Genomic DNA, 27193 nt, shown 5'->3' on the forward strand with positions numbered 1-27193 from the left:
GCAACCAAAGAGGTTTGTTTTTGCTGTTTTTGGCATAGATAGCAGAATGGACAGAAGATATGTTCCTGCTGAGGGTGAGTGCTTTTACATCACCATGCATTATAAGCTACTTGGTTGCAGTTTATTCTGGTGACTGAAACAAATACCAGAAGGAGCACTTTTTTTCCCCTTCTTACTTTTTTTTTAAAACCCTATTTATAATGAGAGCCGCTTTCATAAGTCTGACGGATTTTTATGTATCTTTACTTGGTATTGATTGCTTTAGATGACTGATAGTTCGTGTAGGGATGAAACTGTGCGCCTGCATGGATGATGCATGTCCCTGCTGGCTGCAGCCACTGGTCAGCTCAATGCGAGATTAAAACACATAATAAAATTTAAAAAAAATTCTCCGATGTTTAGTACTAACAAGGCTCATAAAAGTTCCCAAAGACCAAAGGTGTTAAAAGAGTGTAACTGAAGGCAGTCACACCTGAAGAGGAAAAAAAACAATTCTGGATGATGGACCACCAGAAACAGCAAACTCAAAGTAAATATTATTAAAGTTTAACATTCAGAGTTTCCTCTCCAGCATTATAGACCTGGCTGCCCGCCAGGCTAACAAAAGCTCTCCCCCCACCCCATAAAAAGGCCACAAGTGTTATCGTTTTTAACACCCTGAAAAATAACAAACGCCAAACATCCATTAATCAATCATTTTGACTTTTCCACAGCGCTCCGATCAGCCCTGCAGCTGTTCACATCAACACACAGCAACTTTATAAACTATAATCCTTATGTTTCATTTGTTGAATAATGCCAATGACATTTTATACTTTGTGTATAAAAATTACTAATTCCTCAGTGGTTAACACGCTATTTTCACTAAACCTTTTTAATTCAATCTGAAAGTTGACATTATAAGGCAAAATTACAAAAGTGGTCATTGTCTAAATACTTACAAACCTGACTGTAGGTCACTATGAAAAAAAAAAGAAAAAATTAATGCCAACATTACATTTTGTCTAAATCAGCTCGACAGTGCTGCTGTTTTCACATTCCACGTAGAAAAGGAGGAAAAAACAAAACATATTCTGTTGTGGCTCCTTCAATAGTAAATTTGATTCTGACATTGAGCAAAAAAAAAAGACAAAAGCTCTTTGTACAGAGGTTTGATGACAGCAATGCAGCAATTCAAGTCCTCAGATTTGAGCCCGGCTCAACTTCTACAACAAACTACCCAAAGATTCTGTTTTTTTTTTTTCCTTTTTGTTCTGACACTTTTCAACTGGCATGAAAAGAACATGGCACAAATTACCAAAGTTTTCTGAAACATTTAAGCATTTTATTTTAAAACCTATTCAATAATACTAATAATAAAAATAAAATTCCCTCAACACATCATCGTAATTTCAGAAAATCAAACCAGCACTAATTACACAACAACTTCAATCTGTATTCTTGTCTATTTACACAATCTACAAACGCTGCATTTTCCCCTCCACATCAACAGGTGGAGTTATTGAGTCACGACAGATGACTGAGTAAAAGACTCAAGCCCCTCCCCTCAAATCCAGCAAAGAGATTCTCCCGTGTGCTAGCTGAACCAAATACATAAACAATAAAGGTGTTCTGTTTTAGATCAATGAGCCTAAAGAGCTCTTCCACTATGTTTTGCCATCAGCGAGCCTCAGGCCTAAGAGTGTGTGGGTTCAATTCCCGAGTGTAGCTGAGTGCTGATATTCAGCACAAAAGCCCTAAACCAGAACTGACCGTTTGACCATAAAACTGCAGATAGTCAAAGAAAAAAAAAAGTTTTTTCTTTGACAGTTACAATGATCCAATCCATCACAGTACAAAGAAAACTTGTGATTTTCGATTTACACTGTAAATCATTTTCGCAGATTTTTCCGGCCGTGACCGGTTTTCCAGCTGTGGAGTGTGCGGTTGTTTATGACAACAGTGTTACAATAACACGGGTCATTTAAAGAAAACTCAAATCTTTAACACGTGGTCACGCTAAACACAGATCACAACTGGCAAGACCGTTTGTGCTAAAGATAGCCGCTTAACGTATGACTGCATGTGCTAACTTTAATACGGTCCAAAGTATTAACTTCAAATGTTCCGTGTCAAATAGCCAGAAAAACTTTACCTCAGAGTTCTAAAGGCAAAGAAAAGTGTAAACCTGAAATCAGATTCTGTACAGCGGCAACGCCATTCCTCTGGTAGCCCCACCCACCATGACTGGGACAAGATGTGTGTGTGTGCTTATCAAACACTAATGCACAACATTCTGAAGACAAACTGGATCAGGATCAGTCAAAGACGTCTCCTGCCTGTCAGGACAGCAGACGCGACTCGCCGTGGTGCAAAGTGAAGAAACAGTCGGACTTCAGCCCTTTTTGATCCAAGGCCTCTCTGAGACGCACCGGCGGCTCCAGATAATACTGAATACACAAGAAGAGGAACAGAGTCGTTACCCGACCGTCGTTCAGCTCCGTGCTGCCGCAAAAAGCTTTTTTCAGCTCGTCTCAAACTTTCCAGAAACAGATTTTACTGTGAGAGCAGCAGAAACCAAAAATGTTGCCTTTCAGATTTACAGCGTCCTCTGTTGCTGTTGCTAGCTTTTGTTTCTTAAAGCAACAGTAACACATTAGAATTGGACCTCAGTCAGATGTTTGTGTGTGCGTCTATGTACAAACATTGTGATGGTAAAATACAGAAGATTTCTCATGTCTGACTTCATACAAAACACTAATTTAATCTAAATTAATAAAAAGCAAGTCCCTTCTACCTGTTAGCATCCTAAAAGTGGCTACATTCTTCACCCAGACTGTCTGGACAGAGGAGCAGCTTCACAATTCAACCATGAATTGACAAGTACTCCATTTCCATCCATGCTCCTGCTGAGGGTGAGTGCTTTTTCATCACAATGCATTATAAGGTACTTGGTAGCCATTTCTTATTGTCACTGAAACAGGAAACCAGTACTGGGAATTAAACCCCTGGAAAATTTCTGAATGTGCACTGATTGGTCAGGTGGTGCAGCAGAATCAATAACTTTTCTCTCTGACCTTTCTGTCTTGACATTACTTCTTCCACAAAATGGATCATAATGACGAGCCACTTAGTAATGTCACCATTTCATTCCATAACAACCAGAAACGACACGTTCACTTAGAATCCGCAACTTGGGTATTCAGATATTGTCGCTTTTTGAATGTGGTTGCTTCACAGAAAAAGTTAAAAGTAACTTTTTCCCCAGAGGGAATATGCAACCATATATCATATGTCATACATTTAGAATAAAATGCACTTTCTATTATTAAAGTGCCAAAAATTTCAGCACCATAGTATCACAAACCCCAGTGTGTTCCAGGCCTCATCTTGATTGTGAAGCCTTGTTGCGAATTACCGAGTCCTGATGTCACAAAGGCTACTGTTTTTTGGAATAGCACTGAGCTCATTGTTGAAGCTGTAGTTTCTTATTTGTTTCAAGATGCCTTGGCAACACATAAAGCACAAGGTCCAATCTGACTGGTCAGTCTTCATATTAGCAGAGTTGCTGAAGGCGGGTTTTTGCTACTGCACATTGGTGCCATCTTTAGTGGTGTGCACGCCTTCCTCTTGTACGCCACTGGGGGGTAGTGACACGCTGTAGCAGAAACATGGAGCTGTATATGAGAACTAGAGAGCACAGTAGCGCTGAGTCGTGTGCTGGCATGGAGGTGTGATCACCATTTTAATTCCGGGCAAGTTAGTGATTTGTGTGCATAGAAGTTCACTTAGTCTCGTCAAGAAACAGGTGGAATATGCCGGAAAGCTGCGCATTTTGGCAAAGCCACAAACAGAGGAACAAGGGAGACAATATTTCCTCCCATAAGTAAGTGGTTTTGGTTCTTCTTGTCACTTTGTCCGTGATATTTGGATGATAAACAGCTGTATGTTTCCTGCTGTACCTGTGTCGCCCGATGACACGGACCATTAACTCTTCACTTATGTCTAGTTGATATTTTCCACCGTTAGACCAATGTCTAGTTAAAATACTTGTTGTTAGTGATTAAAATTATTCGACAAGACTGGGGATTTTTTTTTTAATTTGCACCTTAAAATAATGAGATTATAATGACCCGCGCTGTGCCGCTCACAGTCACACCCACACCACTGACTTCATGAATGAAACTCGGTCAATAAAGGATAATTGTGTAAAAATATAATATATATATAAATGCATTGTAATGGTTTTAGGAGCCGCGATGGGTTGAACACAGCAGCAGCAGCAGCTCAGCCGAGCAGCGTAGCTTAACAGCGCAGATCCGTGTAACTTTCAACACTAATATTTGGGAATGTGTGAGTGTCAGAGTAAGTTTAATACTTTCCTGACATAATTTAATGTAATTCAATTTTACTGTCTCCATATCCAGGTCAAAATGGCATTTTAACACGTATTTTGCGAGCATTTTTCTGAGTGTGTTCAGTCGCGAATCTCCATTGAAAATGCATTAACATCTGGGTACTTCATCAATATTTTGCCCGGTTAGGAGACGTCATGTCGCTGTCCATGAAGGGACCTTTTCGTTTAGTGTGCAGCATTGGGACTGCACTCTCTAGTTCTTGTATACAGCTCCATAAGCAGGAAGCAACAATTTTTCACCTGTTAGCATGGTTTAGCATCTTCCCTCCCCTTGTGACATAACTTAAAGCTTTTACCTGCGTTTCCTGTATACTGAAATTAAAACATGTTCCGTGATAATTGGGGTAAACGTCAAACTTCTCCATTTTCTGTTATTTTTTCAAGGTTCACACCAGTCACGTGCTGCACAGACATCACAATCATAAAAGAGTGCTACACATTGCCCTGTGAAAAGCCTCTGTGCCATTTGATTACACAGAATTACTTTCTCTGCATTGGCCACTAATGGTGCTGATGAGCGATGGCTCATTTGCTTTCCGAGTAGCGTGCCCCCTCCTACCTCATAGGCTAGAGCAAAAGTTCCCCAGTGGATGGCTACCGACCGTCTGGCCTGAACGTCCTGGTGGATCTGAACGGCTTCCTCGGGGTCCACGTGCTGCCCCTTCATCACGTCTCTGAACATACAAAGCAGTTCCTGATGATCAGCCTCCCTTATAAAGCTTCATCACGTCAAATCTTTCAGAAGGAATGCTAACACAGATTATTTTTTTAAGAAATGGTCAAATCTACTATACACCCCCCCACAGTGTCGATCTGATTCTGATACCGATCAAGACCCAAACTTGTTAAACCTTATGTGCCTTCTCGTGCTCTGCATTTCTGGAAAGCATCAGCGAGTGTCTGCTGTGTAGTTGCATCTGTTGGCAAACATGAACTCCTGATAGTCTGTAGCATGAAACCTCTGCAGGTGCTGGTTAAACCGGTTATAAAAGTTCAACACAACCGTACTTAGACCCCTCAACATGTTGGCTTTACTCGCAATACGACCAGCAGTCTTGCTTTTTTGGTGTTTGCAGACTGAATCATCTCAAAATCTAACGTCATTCTAGTCAAACCAACAACTAATTTTATCTGCTCACTCAGATGCAGACTGCAGGTGTCACAGGCTCACGATAAAATGGAGACTGGATGGTTGAGACAACTAATGATATGTTACAGCAGGATTGCGGGTCCAGCATTAGATGTGGACGAGAATCTGGTCTGGCTCTGCCCATCTGATATCCAGTGCGTGAATGACATCAGTATTGGAGTCTATACCAATATAGGATTGGTTCAGGCCCATCTCGAGTATTTTTCCATAGTGTTTGTACTGTGTGTGTATTTGGTACAATACCTGGGCAGGTAGGCTCCGATAGGGATTGCTGCCAGGTCAAACGGTCCAAACCGTTGGCCGATCTCTTTGAAAGCAGAGCAGTAGCCGGTGTCACCAGCGAAGAAGAAACGATGCTCTGGACCTAAGACAGACCAGCTCCCCCACAGAGACTGAACATGGAAAGGGGAGGGGTTGGGGGGCATCTTTTAATATTCAAGGTTCAAAACATTTCATTTGTGAAATCACATTAAAAACATGATGTATTATTATTATTATTATTATTTTTTTTTAAATAGGAGTGCCTTATTATCATCCAGCGCAGTACGTTTGCTCCAGTGCTGAGCCGGCGTAAAAACAAACGTGATATCATCATGACTTGGGACACAGTTCTCCTCCCACCAATCCAGCTCCATCACGTTCTCACAGCCCATCTTCACCATCCAGTCCAGCAGCCCGAGGGGCACGAACCTAAAGAACACACACAAAAAAAAAAACCTGTTAGCTCCGAGCTACAGAAACACACACGGCTGCCTGCAACTCTTTGTGATGTCATAAGGCCAGGTCTTTAAATACTGGGAAAGCAATTCAAGAAAACATTTTGAATGAGAACTTAGTTCTTCCCAGACTCAAGGTCCTCCACTAAATTCAGTCCAAATCAATCCTCCACCTTCTGAGTCATCAAGCATGCGGTGAAACTAAACAGAGTCAGTTTTAGTCCGTTATTCGTACCAGCGTAGCTCCCCTCCAAAGCGAGCGTTCAGGCTGGACACGGATCCCACGTCCAGGTGGTCATAATGAGAGTGACTGATGACCACGGCGTCGATCCGCGGCAGCTGTCAGAAATACGACAAACAGGAAATCAAACTTTGTGATGTCATGTGTGATGGAGATGTTCATTATATAATCAGAGGAACACAGTGAAATAAATAACCTGCTCCACTGTGCAGGGGGGTCCTCTGAACCGTTTATGACCCATGAACTGGACCGGCGAGGCCCGCTGGCTGAAAATCGGATCAGTCAGAATATTCACACCATCCATTTCAACGAGAACCGTGGCGTGACCCAGCCAGGTGACTCTCAGTCCTGGATCGCAGCCAGACCGGTCCGGGTTCTGAACAAAGTAAGGTACCATCACCGGAAGCTCTCCATCTAGAACCTAAAGAAGCCATGCGAGAGAAGGGTGAGGAGTAAAAGTATAAAGGGTTTTTTTGGGGGGGGTGGGGGGGATTGGATTATCTGAGATTTAGAGTTTAGTCACATATGGAATATTTACAAACCTCTTTACTCGCTGGGACGTTGCTGTGATTTTTGTCCAGCAACAGGAACTTGAGGAGGGTCGTGTAGGACGGGAACTGCCATGTGGGCCAGGGGTTGGTCCAGCGGCCGTGTTTGTCCCGGCAGGACTTTGTGACCTCCTCCTGTCATCAAAGTCCAAGATTACAAAAAAAAATGACTTCATGTAAACCAACAAAAAGAACACAAATTAACTCTTTACCAGCCGACACTGAAAATATAAGACGACGATGAAAAAGTTTAAAGTTAAGACATAAAGGAGGTTAGAGGTGGGAGAGGAGGTGGGGTCTCTACCTCCAGTCGGTAGTCCAGACGGAAGCTCTTGCGAGAAGAGCTCCCTCTCCTCGGGGTTGTGACCTCTCCACCCTCAGTGCCTCTCAAAACGCCACCATCCACCTACATGGAACACGTGCACACAGAGAAGAGGAGAAATGGCTCACGACACAGATGGTGGGATATGGGCACCGTTCACATGCCAGTGCACAGTAAACTAGAGCACCGCATTCGCTGAGCACAAACCTCTGCCAACACTAGTTTCCAATTCCACAAAATTTTACCTTGGAAAACATTTTCACGGTCAAAGTCCTGTTAGAACTGACTTTTCATAAGCTAAGTAGGATGTGATCAAATGTCAGGAGTATGTACAGTAGTGTTCAGAATAATAGTGCTATGTGACTAAAAAGATTAATCCAGGTTTTGAGTATATTTCTTATTGTCACATGGGAAACAAGGTACCAGTAGATTAAGTAGATTCTCACAAATCCAACAAGACCAAGCATTCATAATATGCACACTCTTAAGGCTATGAAATTGGGTTATTAGTAAAAAAAAAAGTAGAAAAGGGGGTGTTCACAATAATAGTAGTGTGGCATTCAGTCAGTGAGTTCCTCAATTTTGTGGAACAAACAGGTGTGAATCAGGTGTCCCTTATTTAAGGATGAAGCCAGCACCTGTTGAACATGCTTTTGTCTTTGAAAGCCTGAGGAAAATGGGACGTTCAAGACATTATTCAAAAGAACAGTGTAGTTTTATTAAAAAGTTGATTGGAGAGGGGAAAACGTATACGCAGGTGCGAAAAATTATAGGCTGTTCATCTATGATGATCTCCAATGCTTTAAAATGGACAAAAAAAAAAAAAACAACAAAAAAAACACAGAGACACGTGGAAGAAAATGGAAAACAACCATCAAAATGGATAGAAGAATAACCAGAATGGTAAAGGCTCACCCATTGATCAGCTCCAGGATGATCAAAGACAGTCTGGAGTTACCTGTAAGTGCTGTGACAGTTAGAAGACGCCTGTGTGAAGCTATTTTATTTGCAAGAATCCCCCGCAAAGTCCCTCTGTTAAATAAAAGACGTGCAGAAGAGGTTACAATCTGCCAAAGAACACATCAACTGGCCTAAAGAGAAATGGTGGAATATTTTGTGGACTGATGAGAGTAAAATTGTTCTTTTTGGGTCTAAGGGCCGCAGACAGTTTGTGAGACGACCCCCAAACTCTGAATTCAAGCCACAGTTCACAGTGAAGAATGGTGGTGCAAGCATCATGATATGGGCATGTTTCTCCTACTATGGTGTTGGGCCTATATATCGCATACCAGGTATCATGGATCAGTTTGGATATGTCAAAATAAAGCCACTGACTTTAAACGTCTTCTGACATCTTTTGCTTTAACTCAGATTGTGGATAAACCAACCCACAATGCTGGACACACTCTGGACTTGATTATCACTCATGGGCTCATAGTGTCTCTTACAGAAATATCAGACACTCCCATTTCAGATCATTTCTCAATTCTTTTTGATGTTCTTGCTCCTCCACCTGTCAGTAAGCCTCCCGCCCCACCTTCTCGCCGCAGGATTATTACTTCTTCAACTGCTGGGGAATTTGCAACTGCTTTTGTGAATATGGAGATTTCTACTTATTATGAAGAATCTCTCCCTCAAGGCCTAGATAGCCTTTTATCGTTTTTCCATACCACCTGTACTGGGATCCTTGACAAAATTGCTCCTTTTAGGTGCAGGTCTTCTAAACCAAGGGCTGACCCCTGGCTAAATGACACTACTCGTGCAACCAGGCAGCGCTGCAGACAGGCAGAACGTCGCTGGAAGAAGGACAGACAACGTGTCATTGGAGATTCTTAAGGACAATCTTGCTCAGTATCAGAGGGCAGTGAAGGAAGCTAAATCCCAGTATCTGTCTGACATTATTTCCACAAATGGACATAGCCCTCGTGTGTTGTTCAACACAATTAATTCAGTTGTGAACCCCCGCACCCCTCATTTTGAAAATGCCACTGTTTCTACCTGTGAGGACTTCTTACACTTTTTTGTGGATAAGGTGATGTCAGTGAGAGCACTGAGAAGCTGCAGAATCAATCTGGAGGAGTCTGTTACTACTGTGCACTCTGCAGTGTTTGATCATTTTGATCCCATCACTGACATCCCTCACTGACATTGTTAAATGCATGAGGGTCACTAACTGCCCTTTAGATTTTCTTCCTGCTAAATTACTGAAAGAAGTGTTCACCACTGTTGGCCCTTCCCTTTTGATTTTAATTAATATGTCTTTAAGTTCAGGATGTTTTCCTGACGCTTTCAAACATGCTGTGGTGAGACCATTGCTTAAAAAAACCACACCTTGACACTTCTGTTCTATCTAATTTTAGACCTGTGTCAAATTTGTCTTTTATTTCAAAAATTATTGAAAAAGCTGTTTTTAAACAGTTGCAAGTGTTCTTAGATAGTAATTTTATTCTTGAAAAATTTCAGTCAGGGTTCAGAACAAGGCACAGCACAAAGTCACAATGATGTGGCTCTGTCGCTTGATGCTAAATGTCCAGTTCTTTTAGTGCTTCTTGATTTGACAGCAGCATTTGATACTGTTGATCACAGGATTCTCTTGTCTCGTTTAAAGCACCATGTTGGCATTTGTGGCACAGCATTAAAGTGGTTTAGTTCCTATCTAATGAACAGAACATTTTCTGTCATGATAGGTGACTTGTCCTCCTCTGTTGCAACCTTGTCTTGTGGAGTACCCCAGGGTTCCATTTTGGGCCCCATTTTGTTTTGTCTTTATATGTTACCACTGGGCTCCATTATGGAGAGACATAACATGTCTTTTCATTGCTATGCAGATGACCTGCTGCCAGTGTCTTCAAATACAAATGACGCTATCAGACGTTTGTCAGACTGCATGGCTGATATAAAGCTGTGGCTACAGCAAAATTTTCTCCATTTGAACGAGGACAAAACTGATTACATTTTGTTTGGTGACCCTGCTCTTCTAGGTTCTGGTTTGTTGTCTGCGTCTTTGAAACCTATAGTAAGAAATCTTGGGGTGGTATTTGACAATTCTTTAAGATTTGACAAACAAATTGACAGCGTGGTAAGAACAAGTTTTTATCAGTTGCGTCTTTTATCTAAGGTTAAACCATTTTTAAACCACACTGACCTTGAAAAAAACTATCCACACTTTTATCAGCTCTAGAATTGACTATTGTAATGCCCTTTATGTTGGAGTTCCTCAGACATCTCTGAGTTGTCTCCAGCTGGTGCAAAATGCTGCAGCCTGATTTTTAACAAACATATCAAGACGTCAGCACATCACCCCAGTTCTTTTTAATTTGCACTGGCTTCCAGTCTCTTTTAGGGTTGATTTTAAAATTTTGATGTTTGTCTTTAAAGCTCTTAAAGGCCTGGCCCCTCCTTATTTGACTGAGCTTTTGCATCCTCGTGTCTCAAACAGGTCTTTGAGGTCTGTAAATCAGCTTTTACTGGAGGTGCCCAGGTCCAGGTCTAAACGCTGGGGTGATCGGGCCTTCTCTGTTGCTGGGCCCAAACTTTGGAATAAATTGCCCCCTGAAATGAGAATCATCTCTGACTTGGAGCTTTTTAAGTCCAGGCTCAAGACGTATTTGTTCAGGCTGGCTTTTAACACTCAGTAGCATGATGGCGCTTTATTTTATGTTATTAAATGTTTTTATGCATATTTTATTTGTTTTTGTAATGGTTTTACTGCTGGATATTTGTTTTTACCATGTTTTGTTTTTAAATTTTGTTGTAAAGCACTTTGGTCACTTTGAGTGTTGTAAAGGGCTCTAGAAATAAACTTGATTGATTGATTGAAAATACTTGAAGAGGTCATGTTGCCTTATGCTGAAGAGCACATGCCCTTGAAATGGGTGTTTCAACAAGACAATGACCCCAAGCACACTAATAAACGAGCAAAATCTTGGTTCCAAACCAACAAAATTAATGCCTCGCAGATGTGAAGAAATCATGAAAAACTGTGGTTATACAACTATAATACTAGTTTAGTGATTCACAGGATTGCTAAAAAAAGCAGTTTGAACATAATAGTTTTGAGTATGTAACGTCAACAGCAGATGCTACTATTATTATGAACACCCCTTTTTCTACTTTTTACTAATAGCCCAATTTCATAGCCTTAAGAGTGTGCATATCATGAATGCTTGGTCTTGTTGGACTTGTGAGAATCTACTGGTACCTTGTTTCCCATGTAACAATAAGAAATATACTCAAAACCTGGATTAATCTTTTTAGTCACATAGCACTACTATTATTCTGAACACTACTGTATTTAGTTCATGTACATGAAGTTTTTTGTGGTGTTGTCAGGTTTTTTCCCTCAAATTTTTCAATTTCTGAATTATTTTTCAGATCTTTTTCCAGAACACTGGTTATCTTTGCTATGCACAATTTGTCATTGCTTTTACGTACTTGGTTTCTGACTGATAACTGGAACACAGACAAACAGGCATAACACTGGAACCTCCATACAACTGTGGTGGTTGAGATATAATGCAACATGTACACCAAATGGGCTTTTCAATAATAAATTCAAATGCCCACAAAACCTGCAATCGAGATCAAACTTTGTCAGGTGATAGTGAGTGCCAGTCTGACTTCACTTTCAAATATGAGAATGACTGGGGCATGTTTAATTAAGATATAAATTAAATGGGGTTTTCAATGTTAAATTTAAATGGCCACAAAATCTGTATTCTGGGTCAGACCCGGATCAAACTTTGTCAGCCAATAAAGGATACCATTCTACATAGTAAGTCCCTTCGGCTGCTCCCTTGTTTGCACTCGGGGTCACCACAGCAAATCCAAGGTGGATCTGCATGTTGAATTGGCACAGGTTTTTACACCGGATGCCCTTCCTGACGCAACTCCACATTACATGGAGAAATGTGGCAGGGGTGGGATTTGAACCCGGAACCTTCTGCACTGAACCAAGTGCATTAACCACTTGGCCACCACCCCTGCAGGATACCATCCTACATAACACTCTCAAATATGAAAGAATTCTGATCTTTGACAGAGTTATCAATTTTTGAAAATTTGTTCAACGCATTTCCAATTTTCCAAGATTTTTCCTGACTTTGACCTTTAACCTATGACCCTGAAAATTTAATCAGTTCTTACCTATCAGGATATGAATCTTCAGTAAAAAAAAAAAAAAAAAAATCCATGATATATGAAAAACTGTGGGTTCACAAACAAACAGGGGCAAAAAACATAAAACCTGACAGATTACATTGTGATCTGTCATTAAAACACTCCTTTTATGGTATTTTTGGGTTTGTGGCACCTTAAAGAATGACCAACTTGGCAACAACTATTCACACAAACACTCGTTGAAAATAACCCTTAGATTAGTTTATGTTCAGTGAAGTAAAAATAAGCAAGCAGTGAGGCTCAGAACACATAAATCAAAATCTGAATACGTTAAAAAAAATTGATCATGGACTTTTTCAAGGGAATCCTTGACATGAATCGGAAAACACTGTGTTGTGCGGTGAGTTGGTGCAGAATGACCATCAGTGTATCAGTTACCTCCACCAGACCTCTCTCCTCCAGCTCTGTTTTTCCTGATGGCTTCTCCATGGGCTCACTGCCAAACCTAATACACACACACTTTTAAATTTTACTCTTGCAGGGAAAATGCTGAGCATACTGCCGTCTGAGTCAAGCACAACAAATAATACTCCACAACCAGAATCAATCCAGTGGGGGCCGTATGCCTTGCTGTGTGGTGACATACAGAAGCAAAAACGTCACACCATCCAAATATCTATGAACCCAACAGTGGAGACAAGACAAGCACATGTCTAGATGCAAAGATGCGGTGTAGTGTACTATCCATAAGATTTGTTTTGTTTTCAGCTGAGTCCGTATAAAGGTCACAGTGCATTAATGCAAAGATAATGAACACACGTTAAAGTGCATATCTCTGGTAAATGAAATGCCAAATGAGCTGACTATTCAAAATAAATAAAGATTGATAAAAATATTGATGTAATAAAGGATTATTAACCGACCGTGAGGTCTGTACAGAGAAATATCAGACCGTGTTGTCAGTACCGCCCGAGCAAAGTGAGGTCTGCGCGAAAAACACAGAGGTGAGGGACGCACAGTGAATGCAACAGCTAGCCAGCTCGTCTGGCTGCTGCGCTCTGATTGCTTCCTCTGTCTTTTGTTATGAAATAATGCTGAATTTATGTGGAAATGATTGTTGTACAAAAGCTTCAGATATCTGTCTCTGAGACAGATGATGATTGGAGTGCATTTTTAAGCAGAATTAAGATAATCTGTGAACCGCAGCTGATGACTCATGCGCAGTGAAGACAGGGTGGACAGATTTTTAGGGGGGTCCATTCGGTCGGTGACACCAGCCCCAGCCATTTAACAGCATTACCTGCGTGACTGTGAACAGACAAATGTCCGATGGAAGCAACACTGACCGTCATGTCTTCCTATAATTTTGATTTTTTTGAAAGGAGTTAACCTTAGAACCGGAGCAGGAACAATATCCTGCATGGCTGCTGTGTGCAAACACAGGACGAGAACTCAGTGGCATCTCTCAAGGCATGTAGTTATTACTTTGTACTTTTCAATCTTATTAGACATATTTGATGTGGGGTTTTCTTTTAATACAAAAAGCAAACCGGATTGATGTACGACAGTACAGATAGCTAAAATTCAGTACCCAACGTTACTTAATGTTTATGGATAAAATGGTGATTAACCTGTTGTGCATTTTTCTGAGGCACTCTGGCTGAGTTTACTTTGACCAAGTTAAAGATTTGGAAGAAATAATTTATAATAGGGTTTTTTAGAAGTTGTTTTTTTTTTAGAAGATAACACTGACTGGAGCGAGATATGCACGTTAAGTGACGAGATCCTCCCATTCCGGTTTGGACATTGACTGCTGAAAGAGCTGCAGTGCAAAAGCAGAAACTGATCTAGTTGCTTCCTCATCCCCCTCAAAACATGAGGCAACAACCACGTTCCAGCTTTAAGCAATGACTTTTTGTCTGTGCAGCTTTCTTACTGTCAAACTTTGAATGGAAAGTGGAGAAAACCAGTAAATATATGACAATATGAAGTCCGCAAGCACAAGTAGACTTAATGAGAGACCTCCTTATCCTCACATTATCCAACAATCACAGCGCACATGTGCTTATTAGCCGTGATCCTGCTTCATTAGCACTTCTCAACCATTCCAACTTCACATAAACACACCAAACAAAAGCCCGCATCTGGCATGACACAACCAAGAGGCTGATCCAATATTCCAGACACACCAGCTGACGTGGTGCCTCTCACATCCATCAGAGAACTTGAAAACGTCAACAGGACTTTAACAGCATACAGACGCTGGGACAACAATGGAGCTCTGTGCACCGTGACCAAAACAAAGGCCAGCAAGTCTGATGTGATGACACAAACAACAGCAGCAGCCTCAAGTCAAATTAAAACACATGCATGTCAAAGTGCAGAAACCTGTACAGCAATTTCTCGACCAACCAAACCCTTCCAGAAAAAGAGCAACAAGAATAAAGTTTGCCTGAAACTGTTGAACCAATTTACACTCCAAATGCCAGAAAGTAAAAAACAAACAAACAAAAAACATACTGAGCAATATCAACAAAACAATGGTGTAAGACAGACGAAAAGGTTGCGAGTTTAAATGTCAAGTTTCACATTCTCCTTGTAAGTCAAAGTTGCATCAGAAAGGGTAGAAATCAGTGTTAAATCAAGATGTGGATCCACACCAGATTCACTATGGTAACCTGTGCAAACGAGAGAAACTAAAATATAAATATTTTCTCCACCAGAGTCACCAAAATGCATTTCAATCAAACGCTGAAAAACAAACCGCCAACTTTTATCAACTCAGGTTTAAAGCCCCGGTCACACGACACTAAGGAAGGACACCGAAGCCAAAACGAAATAAGAAATCTGGACTTATGTTGGCTTTCAGGGAGACTGTTTAACCATCGTCCAGCTTTGTTCCTGTAGCTGCCATTTGTCAGAATTTCCAAACTGTTGAAAAATGTGAATGAATCCCGACGACAACTTCAATTCATCTGTAATCCATTTTGCTTTCTGTCTTGATGGTTCCTCATCGTTTGCGTAGTTCCCGCAGTCAGCATTTTGTTTGATTGTCGTCCAACCTCTCAAGTCTGACGTCTTGCACGAACACTGACGATATCTGAACGGATCAATAACTAAAGATTCGATGAGGTGAACGTGGCTCATCCATGTGTGGGATGAAAAGCAATGTTGTCATACAGAAACAATAGCAGCAAGAACGTTTTAACAACTATTTACGCACGTTCGCATGCCCTCTGTGGCCAGAGAGGCTGTGTGCACGTTCGCATGCTGTCTATGCCTGGAACGTTCCAGCCACAACAGCATGCAACGTGCGTGTGCGCATATGTTGTTTTGTGAAGACTGACCTGTGGTCAAAGACAACTCTCGCACCTGCAGGTGATGTGGAGAGCGCACATTGGCTGCAGAAATGATCACAGGCTGGCACACGGTCTGATACCCGCTGTCAAGTAACGTCATCATGAATGTTTTTTTTTATTTTGTTTAAAGCGTCGAGGTCGCCGTTTGCTTGTTTTTCTTTTGTTAGTTTCGGTTTTGTTTCGTTCTTTTATGCGATCTGGACTCAGGTTTTCGGTGATGGAAGAAGTACCCGCTCATTCGTCCACTTTTTCTCAACGATTTGGGACTTTTATCATTCATTCAGCGATCGCCATGCACCGTGTGACCGGGCCTTTAAGGATTCAGCATTCCTCCAATGTGATGATGTCACCCACTATGCAATTGTGCTCCCCAGTGACAGGAAATGGAATAGGTATTCAAGTCAAGTATAACAATAATGTTACAGAAACGGATAATCCTGCTTCTTTGTCAAATGGCAATGTTTTTTTTACACTCACAAGAACAAAAATGTGCTATGCATTTAGATTTTTGGAAAATTTGACAAAGAATCGACTCCAGAAATGTTTATTTTATACACTATTTTGAGGATAAACTTGGACACAAAAACGCATAACAATCTTTAAGTAATTTTTTGTGATGTAGCTCACACTGCTACTACCTTACATGCACACATTTTTCAGTCACACATAGTCCAAACTATACCTTTTGGAATTTTTATGTTCAGACAAATAATATGTATAGTTTTTCAATATGATTGGAGCATTTTTAAGTTTTGATCCCTGTGTAATTCTTCAATACCTGACCGTGTATTGTGCCGAATTTGGTGCTTCCATCACCGACTGGATTTTTTTTTTTTTTTTTAATTAGACAACCATGCAAAAAAAATTTCACTCATATACAACAACAAAACTCAGAAACAAAGTAGTCAAAGAAAAAAAAAAGACAGTAAACAATTGATTAAAGAGACTGAAGAATTCTTCTGGAAATATTCCGTTATCTGCTGCACTAGAGCCAGATAATGATCTGGAGTAAGTTTTAAATATAAACTTTAATATGGACAAACACACAGTGATCTTTGTTGTTCTTTTTTTCGCTTAAGGCAGAGCAGATTTCCGGGACTTTAACTAAAATGTGTCATCTTTGTGGAAACATGTTTAAATAAATCTGACTTGTGGTGATTTTTTCGTCACTTCCTGTGAACAGGTGCAGCGAACTCAAGAAATTAAGCCAAATTATGACTAAATAAAATAAATTACGACTAAATAATCAGGATAAAACCATACAGAATTTCGTTTTAAAGTAAAACGTACTGAGCTAAAAACGGATTATGTGCCCGAAAAGACTAAAATAAAGCAGGCATGACAATTTCAACATTAGCGAGTAGCACCGACACGCTAACGACGAAAAGCCAATTCCCAAAAAAGAGGAACTGGAAGAGGAAAAACCACAAACAAGGTATATTTACCTGAAAATTTCAGCGCTCGTCTCAAGTTTCTTTCCTCAGCGAGGGCGACATGTTTGCTGCGCTTACGTCACCGTGACGTCCGCGTTACACGAGCCGCGCGCGGTTGGCGGGAACGATACGGTTCCCGAACCGAACCCCTTCGATTACAGTTACCGCACGGACGTAAAGTGGTTACGTAACGTAACAGTTACTTGGCGTTTTTCAACGCGATGGTTTGAGGTTCACCTGGCGCAGCTCAGTCTCTGACGTCACTGCTGGGAAAAAAAAAAGCGTAGTCACGTGACCGCCAAGGAACCCAGTCAGCAGGCGATTTTGGAATAATGCGACTAAACATACACATTTTTGCTATTTTCTACACTTAAACACACGATAAATAATGACCGTGTGTGCCGTCCATATTTGAATAAGGGAAGCAAGTGAAGTTCACGTGAGAAACCGATTAAAATAAGACAGAATCCCTGGTGGTGAGTTTTCTGTTGCTGGAAGAACTATTTTTTAAAATCACTCGGGCCACGGCTTTTAGTTTTGTATGAAGCATGTAATTTCCAACTTACCATGAATGCGTCCTGATGGAGGACAGCAGCGTTTTCAGCCTGAACAAAGCGGCTGCTTCCAGTCGAGTTGAATATTTATTAAAACGCTCATAGAACGCCACAAGTAACAGCGCAAAGGTTTGAACACACTGCGTACATTGTGGCTCCTTGTATCGGACCATATTTGTTAAAAATACACAATAACGTACATGCGAGAACTCACACCAACACGTTTGACCAAACTCTGTACGCTGCGTTCAAACACCCTCGGAATCTGAAAACTCGCTGAACTGCTCTACATTATTGCCCAATGGCAACCACCGAAACAGACCTACCTTTTAAAAAAAGTGGATTTTTTTTCTCCTTATTTGGCTCTTTACCATATTATTTTTGACCAATACCTTTTTATTGAACCACCTCTCAGCATAGCATCAGGGCATGTAGTACAATGGAACTCTTTCATTCAACATTAAATCCCATTTTCTCCACAATTCACAACAACAGACGATGCTGTATATGTAAAGTTAATGACTGTTGTTACAGATTAATGTAGCGCTGATGCCACAAGCTATGCACATAAGCAACATCAATACACTCTGGTCCTCAAGTACAGAGCTATCCTACAGTGATATGACACACGAATGTTTCATCTGTGAGACAATTCAAACACTACAATAGAGAGAAGAACAAAAAATAGACCTGTTAACTCTCCAAATTGTGCAGTTCTAATTGGGATCTTGTGAAATCAGAGCTTTCTTTTACCTTTGAGGTAAAGACCAACACACGGCTTGTGTAAATTTCCTCACAAGCCAAATGGCTCCAAATGTTCTGCGTGCAGAGAGAGAGAGAGGAAAAAAAAAAACCAAATGCAGTTGAGCACAAATCCTCCAAACTGTCTCTTCAATCTCCCTGCAATCAAATCAGTGTTTGCAGAAGAGTTTTGTGGCAGTTTTAGGGTGCGCCTGGAGCAGATTTGTCACGAGTGACCAGCGTTGTGTGTCTCTGTCCATCTTCAGTGCTCCTTGTGCTCTCCGTCCTCTTCCAGCTTCCTGATCTCCACCTGGAGGTGGTTGATGTTTTCTCTGCTGGCTTTTAGTTTGTCTTTTAGCTCTGTGAATCTCCTGGCTGGTTCTCCTCTTTGCAGCTTCCATTTTTCTCCTTCGTCTTTTGCTCCAGGTCAGCGACTACAAAGACACAGGCGGTTACAGAACACCTTCGTACAACCTGGATTCTTATGAACAAAGTAATGTGTGTGTTCCCTTCGTGGGACGTACACTCTGTTTTCGTGCTTGTATGCTCCCAGTGTCAGCTGTCTTGATGTTGTCAGCAGCTGCTGCATCATGGCTGTCGGATCCTGGAAGATCTGAAAACCAGAAAACGCCATAGTCGGATCATGTGAGCAGGTTTGTTTTATGACAGTAAAATGGAGCACAAATGATTGTCCAACATGTGTTGACATCTGTGATCTGAGCTTCATACTCAGATTGCCCAAGACCAAACCAATGTCACTTTGGAGAAGGCCAGGCTACCAAAACTAATGAAGCTCTCAGTCGAACCAAATCGACAAATATTTAACATAGTACCCAAATCGAGGCCATGGTAGGATTTTTCACCATGAACTGCATATTGTAAAGATCACAAAGTATACAAATATACAAATATTGAGATGAAGTCTGTTGCAATGTTCAACTTTTACAGTAATACAATCAAACTTATCAATGGCCATGATGGGAGACGCTGTAGAGAGGATAATCCAAATAGGGAAATATCCACCAACAATGATCATGGAAATTGTGTGATCCAAGTTCAATCCAATTGTTGCCCACATAATAGCTACATCCAGAATGTATTCACAGCGCTTTGGGTTTGTTTTTTCACATTTTTGTTATGTTACAGTCTTATTCCAAAATGGAGTAAATTAAATTTTTTTCCCTCAAATTCCACTCAACAAATTTCTTAAAAATAAAAAATACTAAGAAACACATGTACGTGAGTTTTCACACCCTTTGCTGATGCACCTTTGGCAGCAATTTCAGCCTCAAGTCTTCTTGAATATGATGCCACAAGCTTGGTGCAACTATATCTTGGGCAGTTTTCCTCTTTGCAGCACCTCTCAAGCTCCATCAATTTGGATGGGGAGCGTCGGTGCACAGCCATTTTCAGATCTCCCCAGAGCTGTTCAATCAGATTCAGGTCTGGGCTCTGGCTGGGCCACTCCAAGGACATTCACAGAGTTGTCCTGAAGCCACTCCTTTGATATCTTGGTTGTGTGCTCAGGGTCATTGTCCTGCTGAAAGATGAACTGTCGCCCCAGTCTGAGGTCAAGAGCAACTTGGAGCAGGTTTTCATCCAGGATGTCTCTGTACATTGCTGCATTCATCTTTCCCTCAATCCTGACTAGTCTTCCAGTTCCTGCCGGCTGAAAAACATCCTCACAGCATGATGCTGCCACCACCATGCTCACTGTAGGGATGGTGTCTGGTTTCCTCCAAATATGACACCTGGCATTCACGCCAAAGAGTTCAATCCTTGTCTCATAAGACCAGAGAACTTTGTGTTCTCATGGACTGAGAGTCCTTCAGGTGCCTTTTGGCAAACTCCAGTGGGCTGCCATGTGCCTTTACTAAGAAGTGGCTTCCGTCTGGGCCCACTCTAGCATACAGGCCTGATTGGTGGATTGCTGCAGAGATGGTTGTCCTTCTGAAGGTTTCCTCTCTCCACAGAGGAATGCTGGCGCTCTGACAGAGTGACCATCGGGTTCTTGGTCACCTCCCTGTCTAAGGCCTTCTCCCCCAATCGCTCAGTTTAGACGGGCAGCCAGCTGTAGAAGAGCCTGGTCAATCTGAACTTCAGGATGCACCTGAACTCAATTTTAAGCTTCAGGGCAAAGGTCTGTGAATACTTACGTACACCATGATTTCTTGGTGTTTTTTTTTTTTTTTCATAAATTTTCAAAAATCTAAAAAAAACTTTTGTCACATTGTCATTATGGGGTATTGTGTGTAGGATTTTGAGGGGGAAAAAAATGAATTTATCCATTTGGAATAAGGCTGTAACATAAAATATACAATCTATAGTCAGGTCAGTAATTATTATTCTCTAACACTATACTGACAAAAACAAAGGTTTTTTTTTATATATAAAGTTGCTGCCATCTTGACAAAGACCCCTAATCTACAGGGTGAAGTTCAGTGAAAGCACTACAGCTTTTCAAATGTAGTTTTCAGCCATAAATAATACAAGTAATTATGATGGTCATACATGGCTGGGAGAGGATGACACTCATACCATTTCATCGTAGAACTCAGAGACAACGGTCTTCTTCGGCATGGCGCTGGAGTCTGTCTGGAACAACTTCAACAGATGGTACAGAGTCACCTAACACCCAAACGAACAACCAGAGCAAACAAGTCAACTACAGCACACGTCCATGTCAACATCTGGTTCAAAATGAACTCCCTTCATCACTCCTGAGAACAGGAACATTTACGTTATTGTGTACGTTAGCTAATGTTCATTAGTGAGGATCTTACAGATCTCTCATTGGAGTCGATGAAGAAGATCTTGATGGCGATTTCAAATTCCCCCCAGCCCGTCTCTGTGATCTCATACGGCGGCTTGGTCACCACTGGTAGGCAGACAACCAGGCAACACACAACCAGCTTAAAGTTAAACCACAATTATTCCATTTTTACACGACAATGCAGGTTCAGAGGGAACGACTGAAGATAAGCATCCATTTACAAGATCTAGGCAGGTAACCACTTACCTCTCAGTGGGTTTCCGTAGCTCTCATGTAGCTTGAATTGTATTTTCTTCACATAAGCAGACATATCCTGAACACACAGGATTATTATTATTTTTTAATGCACATTAGTGGATCGTGTCCTGAGCTTTAAGGTTGACCTCTAACCTCATTTCTGTAAGGCTTCACGTAGACAGACCACTGATGCGTGTGCCCGTCCTCTTCTCTCTTCTTGCCAAAGTATGCGAGCAACGTTTCCAAACACAATGGGCTTCACAATGGTCACTCCCTGTACAGATCACACACACCAAAACCTCATTAAGACACGTGGAAACAATGTGTTCAAAATTTGAAAATGCGCAGAAACAAAATGAAGGACAAACTCATTTGAAAACATAAAAATGTTAAATGCTCACTTTCACCAACTGGACCGGATGAGTTTTAGGCAAGGCTGCAACTATTGATCATACACATCCATCCATCCATCCATCCAGCCATCCATTTTTCTTCCGCTTTATCCGGAGTCGGGTCGCGGGGGGCAGCAGCTCAAGCAAAGCCGCCCAGACCTCCCGATCCACACACACCTCCCCCAGCTCCTCCGGGGAACTCCAAGGCGTTCCCAAGCCAGCCGAGAGATGTAGTCCCTCCAGCGTGTCCTGGGTCTTCCCCGGGGCCTCCTCCCAATGGGACCGTGCCCGGAACACCTCTCCAGCGAGGCGTCAGGGGGCATCCGGAAAAGATGCCCGAGACACCTCAACTGACTCCTTTCGACATGGAGGAGCAGCGGCTCGACTCCGAGCTCCTCCCGAGTGACTGAGCTCCTCACCCTATCTCTAAGGGAGCGCCCAGCCACCCTGTGGAGGAAACTCATCTCGGCCGCTTGTACTCGCGATCGTCGTTCTTTCGGTCATGAGCCAATCTCATGACCATAAGTGAGGATCGGAACGTAGATCGATCGGTAAATCGAGAGCTTTGCCCCCCTACTCAGCTCTCTCTTCACCACGACGGTCCGATACAGCGACCGCATCACTGCAGATGCTGCACCGATCCGTCTATCGATCTCACACTCCATCCGTCCCTCACTCGTGAACAAGACCCCGAGATACTTAAACTCCTCCACTTGAGGCAAGGACACTCCACCGACCTGAGAGGGCAAAGCACCTTTTCCGGTCGAGAACCATGGCCTCGGATTTGGAGGTGCTGATTTTCTTCCCAGATGCTTCACACTCGGCTGCAAACAGCCCCAGTGCACGCTGAAGGTCCTGATTTGACGAAACCAACAGAACCACATCATCCGCAAACAGCAGAGACGAGATTCTGTGGTTCCCAACCAGACCCCCTCTACACCCTGGCTGCACCTAGAAATTCTGTCCATAAAAATAATGAACAGAACCGGTGACAAAGGGCAGCCCTGGCGGAGGCCAACGTGCACTGGAAACAGGTCTGACTTACTACCGGCAATGCGAACCAAGCTCCTGCTGCGGTTGTACAGGGACCGGATAGCCCTTAGCAAAGGACCCAGTGCCCCGTACTCCCAGAGCACTCCCCACAGGGTGCCCCGAGGGACACGGTCGAACGCCATCTCCAGATCCACAAAACACATCAAATTCCCAAATATCAAAACAATGAACACAAAAGCAAACATTCTCAGGCGACACCTACAAATAACATAAAACTCATACAAAAAAGGAAAACAACAAATCCGCACTGACATTTATGATTGACAACTGACCAAATTGATTAATCAATGAAAACTCTCAGCAGATTGATCTCGTACCAACTGACTGTTATAGCTTTCTTCCGTGGAAGGGTTTGGTTTAATCATGAACAGCAGACAAATTAGTTTTATTTCATTACCTTTGTTTAAGTTTTACTAAAATCCATAAACTGGTTTACAATATGGGCTCAGGATTTGTTGACAGGAGGGCAGAATCTTTCTTATATGCCTAAGCTTTTGTTTGTGAAGGGTTCAATATGAAACAATATTTGCTATGATGGTCCAGGAGTCCACTTTTTAACCTGCATTGGACACCAGTGGGCCTCAGGGTCTATATCAGCAGCACAACGGTGCACGGACATCACTTACAGCACAGTAAGAGTCAGCTTTCTCATGTAACTAATGTTGGGTGCTGTGGGAAATATGTGCCAAAAGTGATTTATTATTATTATTATTATTAAAGAGTCTGGGGGTACAAATATTCAGAAAGGTTTGGGTGGTAATTTTGCTTTCAAGTATGGAGGGGGGGGGGGTTGATCGCCCAAATATGGATGCCATCTTTTGAGGTTAGCTATTGATTTCTGGCAAGACCATTTTGTTATGAATTGTCATTTCTCAAAAATGATCTGCTGAAAAATTATTAAGTCTTGCAAGCCCTGAGCACCCACTACCTTTGAGAGGTTCACCAAATATCAAGTTGATATCTTGTATAACTTCAGTTTTATTCACCAAAATATTTATACATTTTCACACCAAAATTGTCAATTAAGCAAGGGAAAATCTTCAAATGTCATCATCATGGCACACATGGTAGTTTTTAACATTGTCACAGTCTTGACATTTGCACAGTGCGTTGCATGGTAAGTTCTTCTTCTGGCATGAACCCTTGCACCCACATTTCACTAGCTCCAGTACAGCAGGTGGTGGAGCTGGGTTTTCAAGACATTGTACTGAACAAGGTTCCCACCCTCATTAATCTTCCATCCATTGCCCTCTGGGATCAAATTGTTCAGCTTTGGTTCTCCATAGCTTTTATTCCTCTTGGACATGAAATTGGCATGCTGTATAATGTGGTCTGAGACTGCCTAGTGTTAGAGGCAGCTTTTCCCCATCCAAATTCTTAACCTTGAGAAGCTCCCATCGGAGTTCAGAAAGTGCAACACATGACCTTCTGCCAGCATAGCCACTACAAACAAAACCCTCAATACAAGCAGAAGCCAACTCAGTAAAAGTATCCGTACATCCAAACATCTGCAATGTTCTGATGACTTAACTGCATCGAGGAAGCTGCAAAAACTTGATGATCCATGTTTTTCAATATGTTGAGAACTTGCCCCCACCCTTCCTCCCCCCAGTGAAATTATGGGAGCCCAATCAAAGCCTTTGTCTTCTCCAGGCCAATGGTATGGCACCTTTATGTCAACTGCATGGAAAAACTTTCCTCTTCAGCTGTCCTATAACAGTGTGATTTGCAACATGATCCAACAACAAAAGAAAAACATCTGTGTCAGGGGACCACACATATACATCTTGTGTTGACATTCCTTGAGTTGTTGCATCAATAACATCAAGTGGAATCTGTGTATCAGCCTCTTCATGATTATGAGTAGTGATTTGCTGACTAATTATATTAGGGCGAGTTCCATAGACATGTCCCTTGTCACTAATTTTTGATACTATCAATTTTTTTTCAGAAAACTTTTTATACTCTGTGTGCTTCTTACCCTGTGTGCTGCTGGAACCGCAGTATCCCTGAGGGAGTTTTCCCAAGGGATCAATAAAGTTCTATTGATTCTAATCTAACCTCTCAGCAAACTGCCTAGCAGGCTGTTCTCCAAAAATTCTGAGCTGGAACTTGGTGTCTGCATGGGACAACAGAAGCTTCATGTTGACATTGTGTATAGTGTATATTCAGTGCCTCTTGCATAATGAATCTCACTGGTTGTATAGATCCTGCTTGCTTGATGTGTTTTTCTTTCAGAGATCCAGTATATACTGGTCAAATATTATGCAACCTTCATTATACCACTGCAGCATTTTGTCAGCCCTCTTGACAGATTCATCTGCCAGATCACCAACTGTATGCATGCAGGAACCTTCCTCACACCCTGTATAACAGCTTGTCCATCTACTATAACAACCTTTTCCCTGTCAAATCTTGATTCCAGAGAATCAAGTTCATCCTGATCATCAGCATCAGAAAAATTTTATTGAACATTATCATCCCTCACCCTTCTGTAACTGTAATAGGTGCATAAACAACAATAAAAAGAAAAACAATACTTCTGTAAGAAATAAGTCAAATAGACAAATGAGCAAAGTTAGGTTTAGATTTTGTACGCAAAATCACTTTTAGCATGTAATTCCCACGGAATGAGTAATCTGGCCTATAATGTGCGTTGGGCACTTGCAGAAAAACATGGGTGAGTAGATCCGTGAATCCTGTTACACTGTATCAGCAACAACTCAGAAAATGCTATTATCTTGCATCACTCCCGAACTGGTTTTGCATATGCAAAATCCCATAGACATGTCTGCCACCTGCTGGACGAGGCAACCACGTTGACGCTCATATCGGACTAAATCACAACCACCGAAACATGATACTACACATGCAGGATTAAATGTACAACCAGCATGAATAGGATGACAATTTTTCATCAGTACTGGCAAAAGTGGAATGCATTGCTGCCACCTGTTGTACACTTCAAGAATGCGCATCCTAACCTAATTATGAACTGTACGTGCACTCGCACCTTACGTTTGCAAGCAGGATTATCCAATTTGACAATTGTCATACTCAAGGTTTCCTGCTGTAGATACATCTGGAATTGTTTGGCCACATGACTAAACAGCACCCTCTGCACGCAATGTCATTTTACAGTAGAACGCAAGACTGTGACTAGTGAAAATTTATCACAATCTCCGGTTCAAATAATAACCTGGATTAAGTTTTCTGTCATTTAACAATTTAAAGTTATAAAATATTAACTTATTAACGTTGCAAACGTAAAGAACTCCCATTGTACCTTAAGATACTCACTTTAAGAGAAAATAAAATCACACCCAAGACAAGTAACTAAATTCTAAGTCCATTAATTCTGTGTGGAAACTTAAATGTGGAGCTTTTGAATATTTTTTTTTAAGACTTGTGTTACCTTACTCTTCCCCCCGGAATCTGGACCAAATTCACTCATCTTTTGAACATAGTACAGAGAACAGGATGCGAAGTTGATTCTGTTGAAAGCTCGAAATGATTCTCTCTTCTGTTCGTTTTTCCATCCGATAACTGGCCATTAAATCACAAGTCATTTAATCCAGAAAGCGGTCGAGCCGCTAGCGAAACAAGCACCGGAAACGTTTGGTCTCCACACGCCCGGTGTGAAACATACACGCAAAAGAAAGGTTCCGGGATTTGAAAACCACAAAAAAAAAAAAAGTAATGATTTTAACAAACCACACTTTGTTACTGTAAAAAAATAAGCTTTATTTTATTACTGAGTCACACATGGGAAAAAAAAACCTCTCCCCCCAAAATATATACTAATCCAAATATGGAGGAACTACCCAATTAAAAGTACTGTATTAAAAGTTAGTTTTTATACAAGGCCAGAGGAATTATTAATCTCAGACCCAGCATGTTATCAGGTCTGCTTAGTTCCATAAATATTTACAATACTAATAAAGAAAACAAATATTGATTTCCTTCCACAATATGCTTGGACCATTTCAAAATGAACACATACTGTACTTAATTTAACCATATTAAACTTAAATTGACTTAACTTTTGCTAGATTTAATTTGTTCTTCAGATTTCTGCAACATATTAAGAATATGTCTCTGAATAGCCCATGTGAACTACAGGGCCAGTGACGGGTTTTTATTTCCCGGCTGTGTTGATG

The 27193-nt window shown here is 41.4% G+C and overlaps 1 protein-coding gene and 1 pseudogene across 1 annotated transcript; both read right to left on the minus strand.

Annotated features, from left to right (window-relative positions):
- Window positions 1–1202: 1202 nt before the first annotated feature.
- Window positions 1203–17351, minus strand: napepld (N-acyl phosphatidylethanolamine phospholipase D). Its single transcript, XM_034163079.1, has 10 exons — window positions 17296–17351; window positions 12930–12996; window positions 7356–7457; window positions 7046–7186; window positions 6700–6924; window positions 6498–6601; window positions 6071–6236; window positions 5790–5938; window positions 4956–5070; window positions 1203–2429 (listed from the first exon to the last, which is right to left on the minus strand). The coding sequence occupies exons 2-10, from the start codon at window positions 12978–12980 to the stop codon at window positions 2322–2324; spliced, it is 1161 nt and encodes a 386-aa protein (XP_034018970.1). The 5' UTR covers window positions 12981–12996; window positions 17296–17351; the 3' UTR covers window positions 1203–2321.
- Window positions 17352–18840: 1489 nt separating this feature from the next.
- LOC117504491 lies at window positions 18841–25177 on the minus strand (annotated as a pseudogene).
- Between the last annotated feature and the right edge of the window lie 2016 nt (window positions 25178–27193).

Source organism: Thalassophryne amazonica, chromosome 22 (assembly GCF_902500255.1).
Source record: "Thalassophryne amazonica chromosome 22, fThaAma1.1, whole genome shotgun sequence".
NCBI classification, from domain to species: Eukaryota; Metazoa; Chordata; class Actinopteri; order Batrachoidiformes; family Batrachoididae; genus Thalassophryne; species Thalassophryne amazonica.

Coding starts and splice junctions, on each gene's coding strand:
- napepld (XM_034163079.1), bottom strand. CDS start 12,980: ATGGAGAAGCCATCAGGAAAAACAGAGCTGGAGGAGAGAGGTCTGGTG. Junction 6,237..6,497: donor TTTGGAGGGGAGCTACGCTG/GTACGAATAACG, acceptor TGTGTTCTTTAG/GTTCGTGCCCCTCGGGCTGC. Junction 5,939..6,070: donor CTGCGCTGGATGATAATAAG/GCACTCCTATTT, acceptor TTCCATGTTCAG/TCTCTGTGGGGGAGCTGGTC.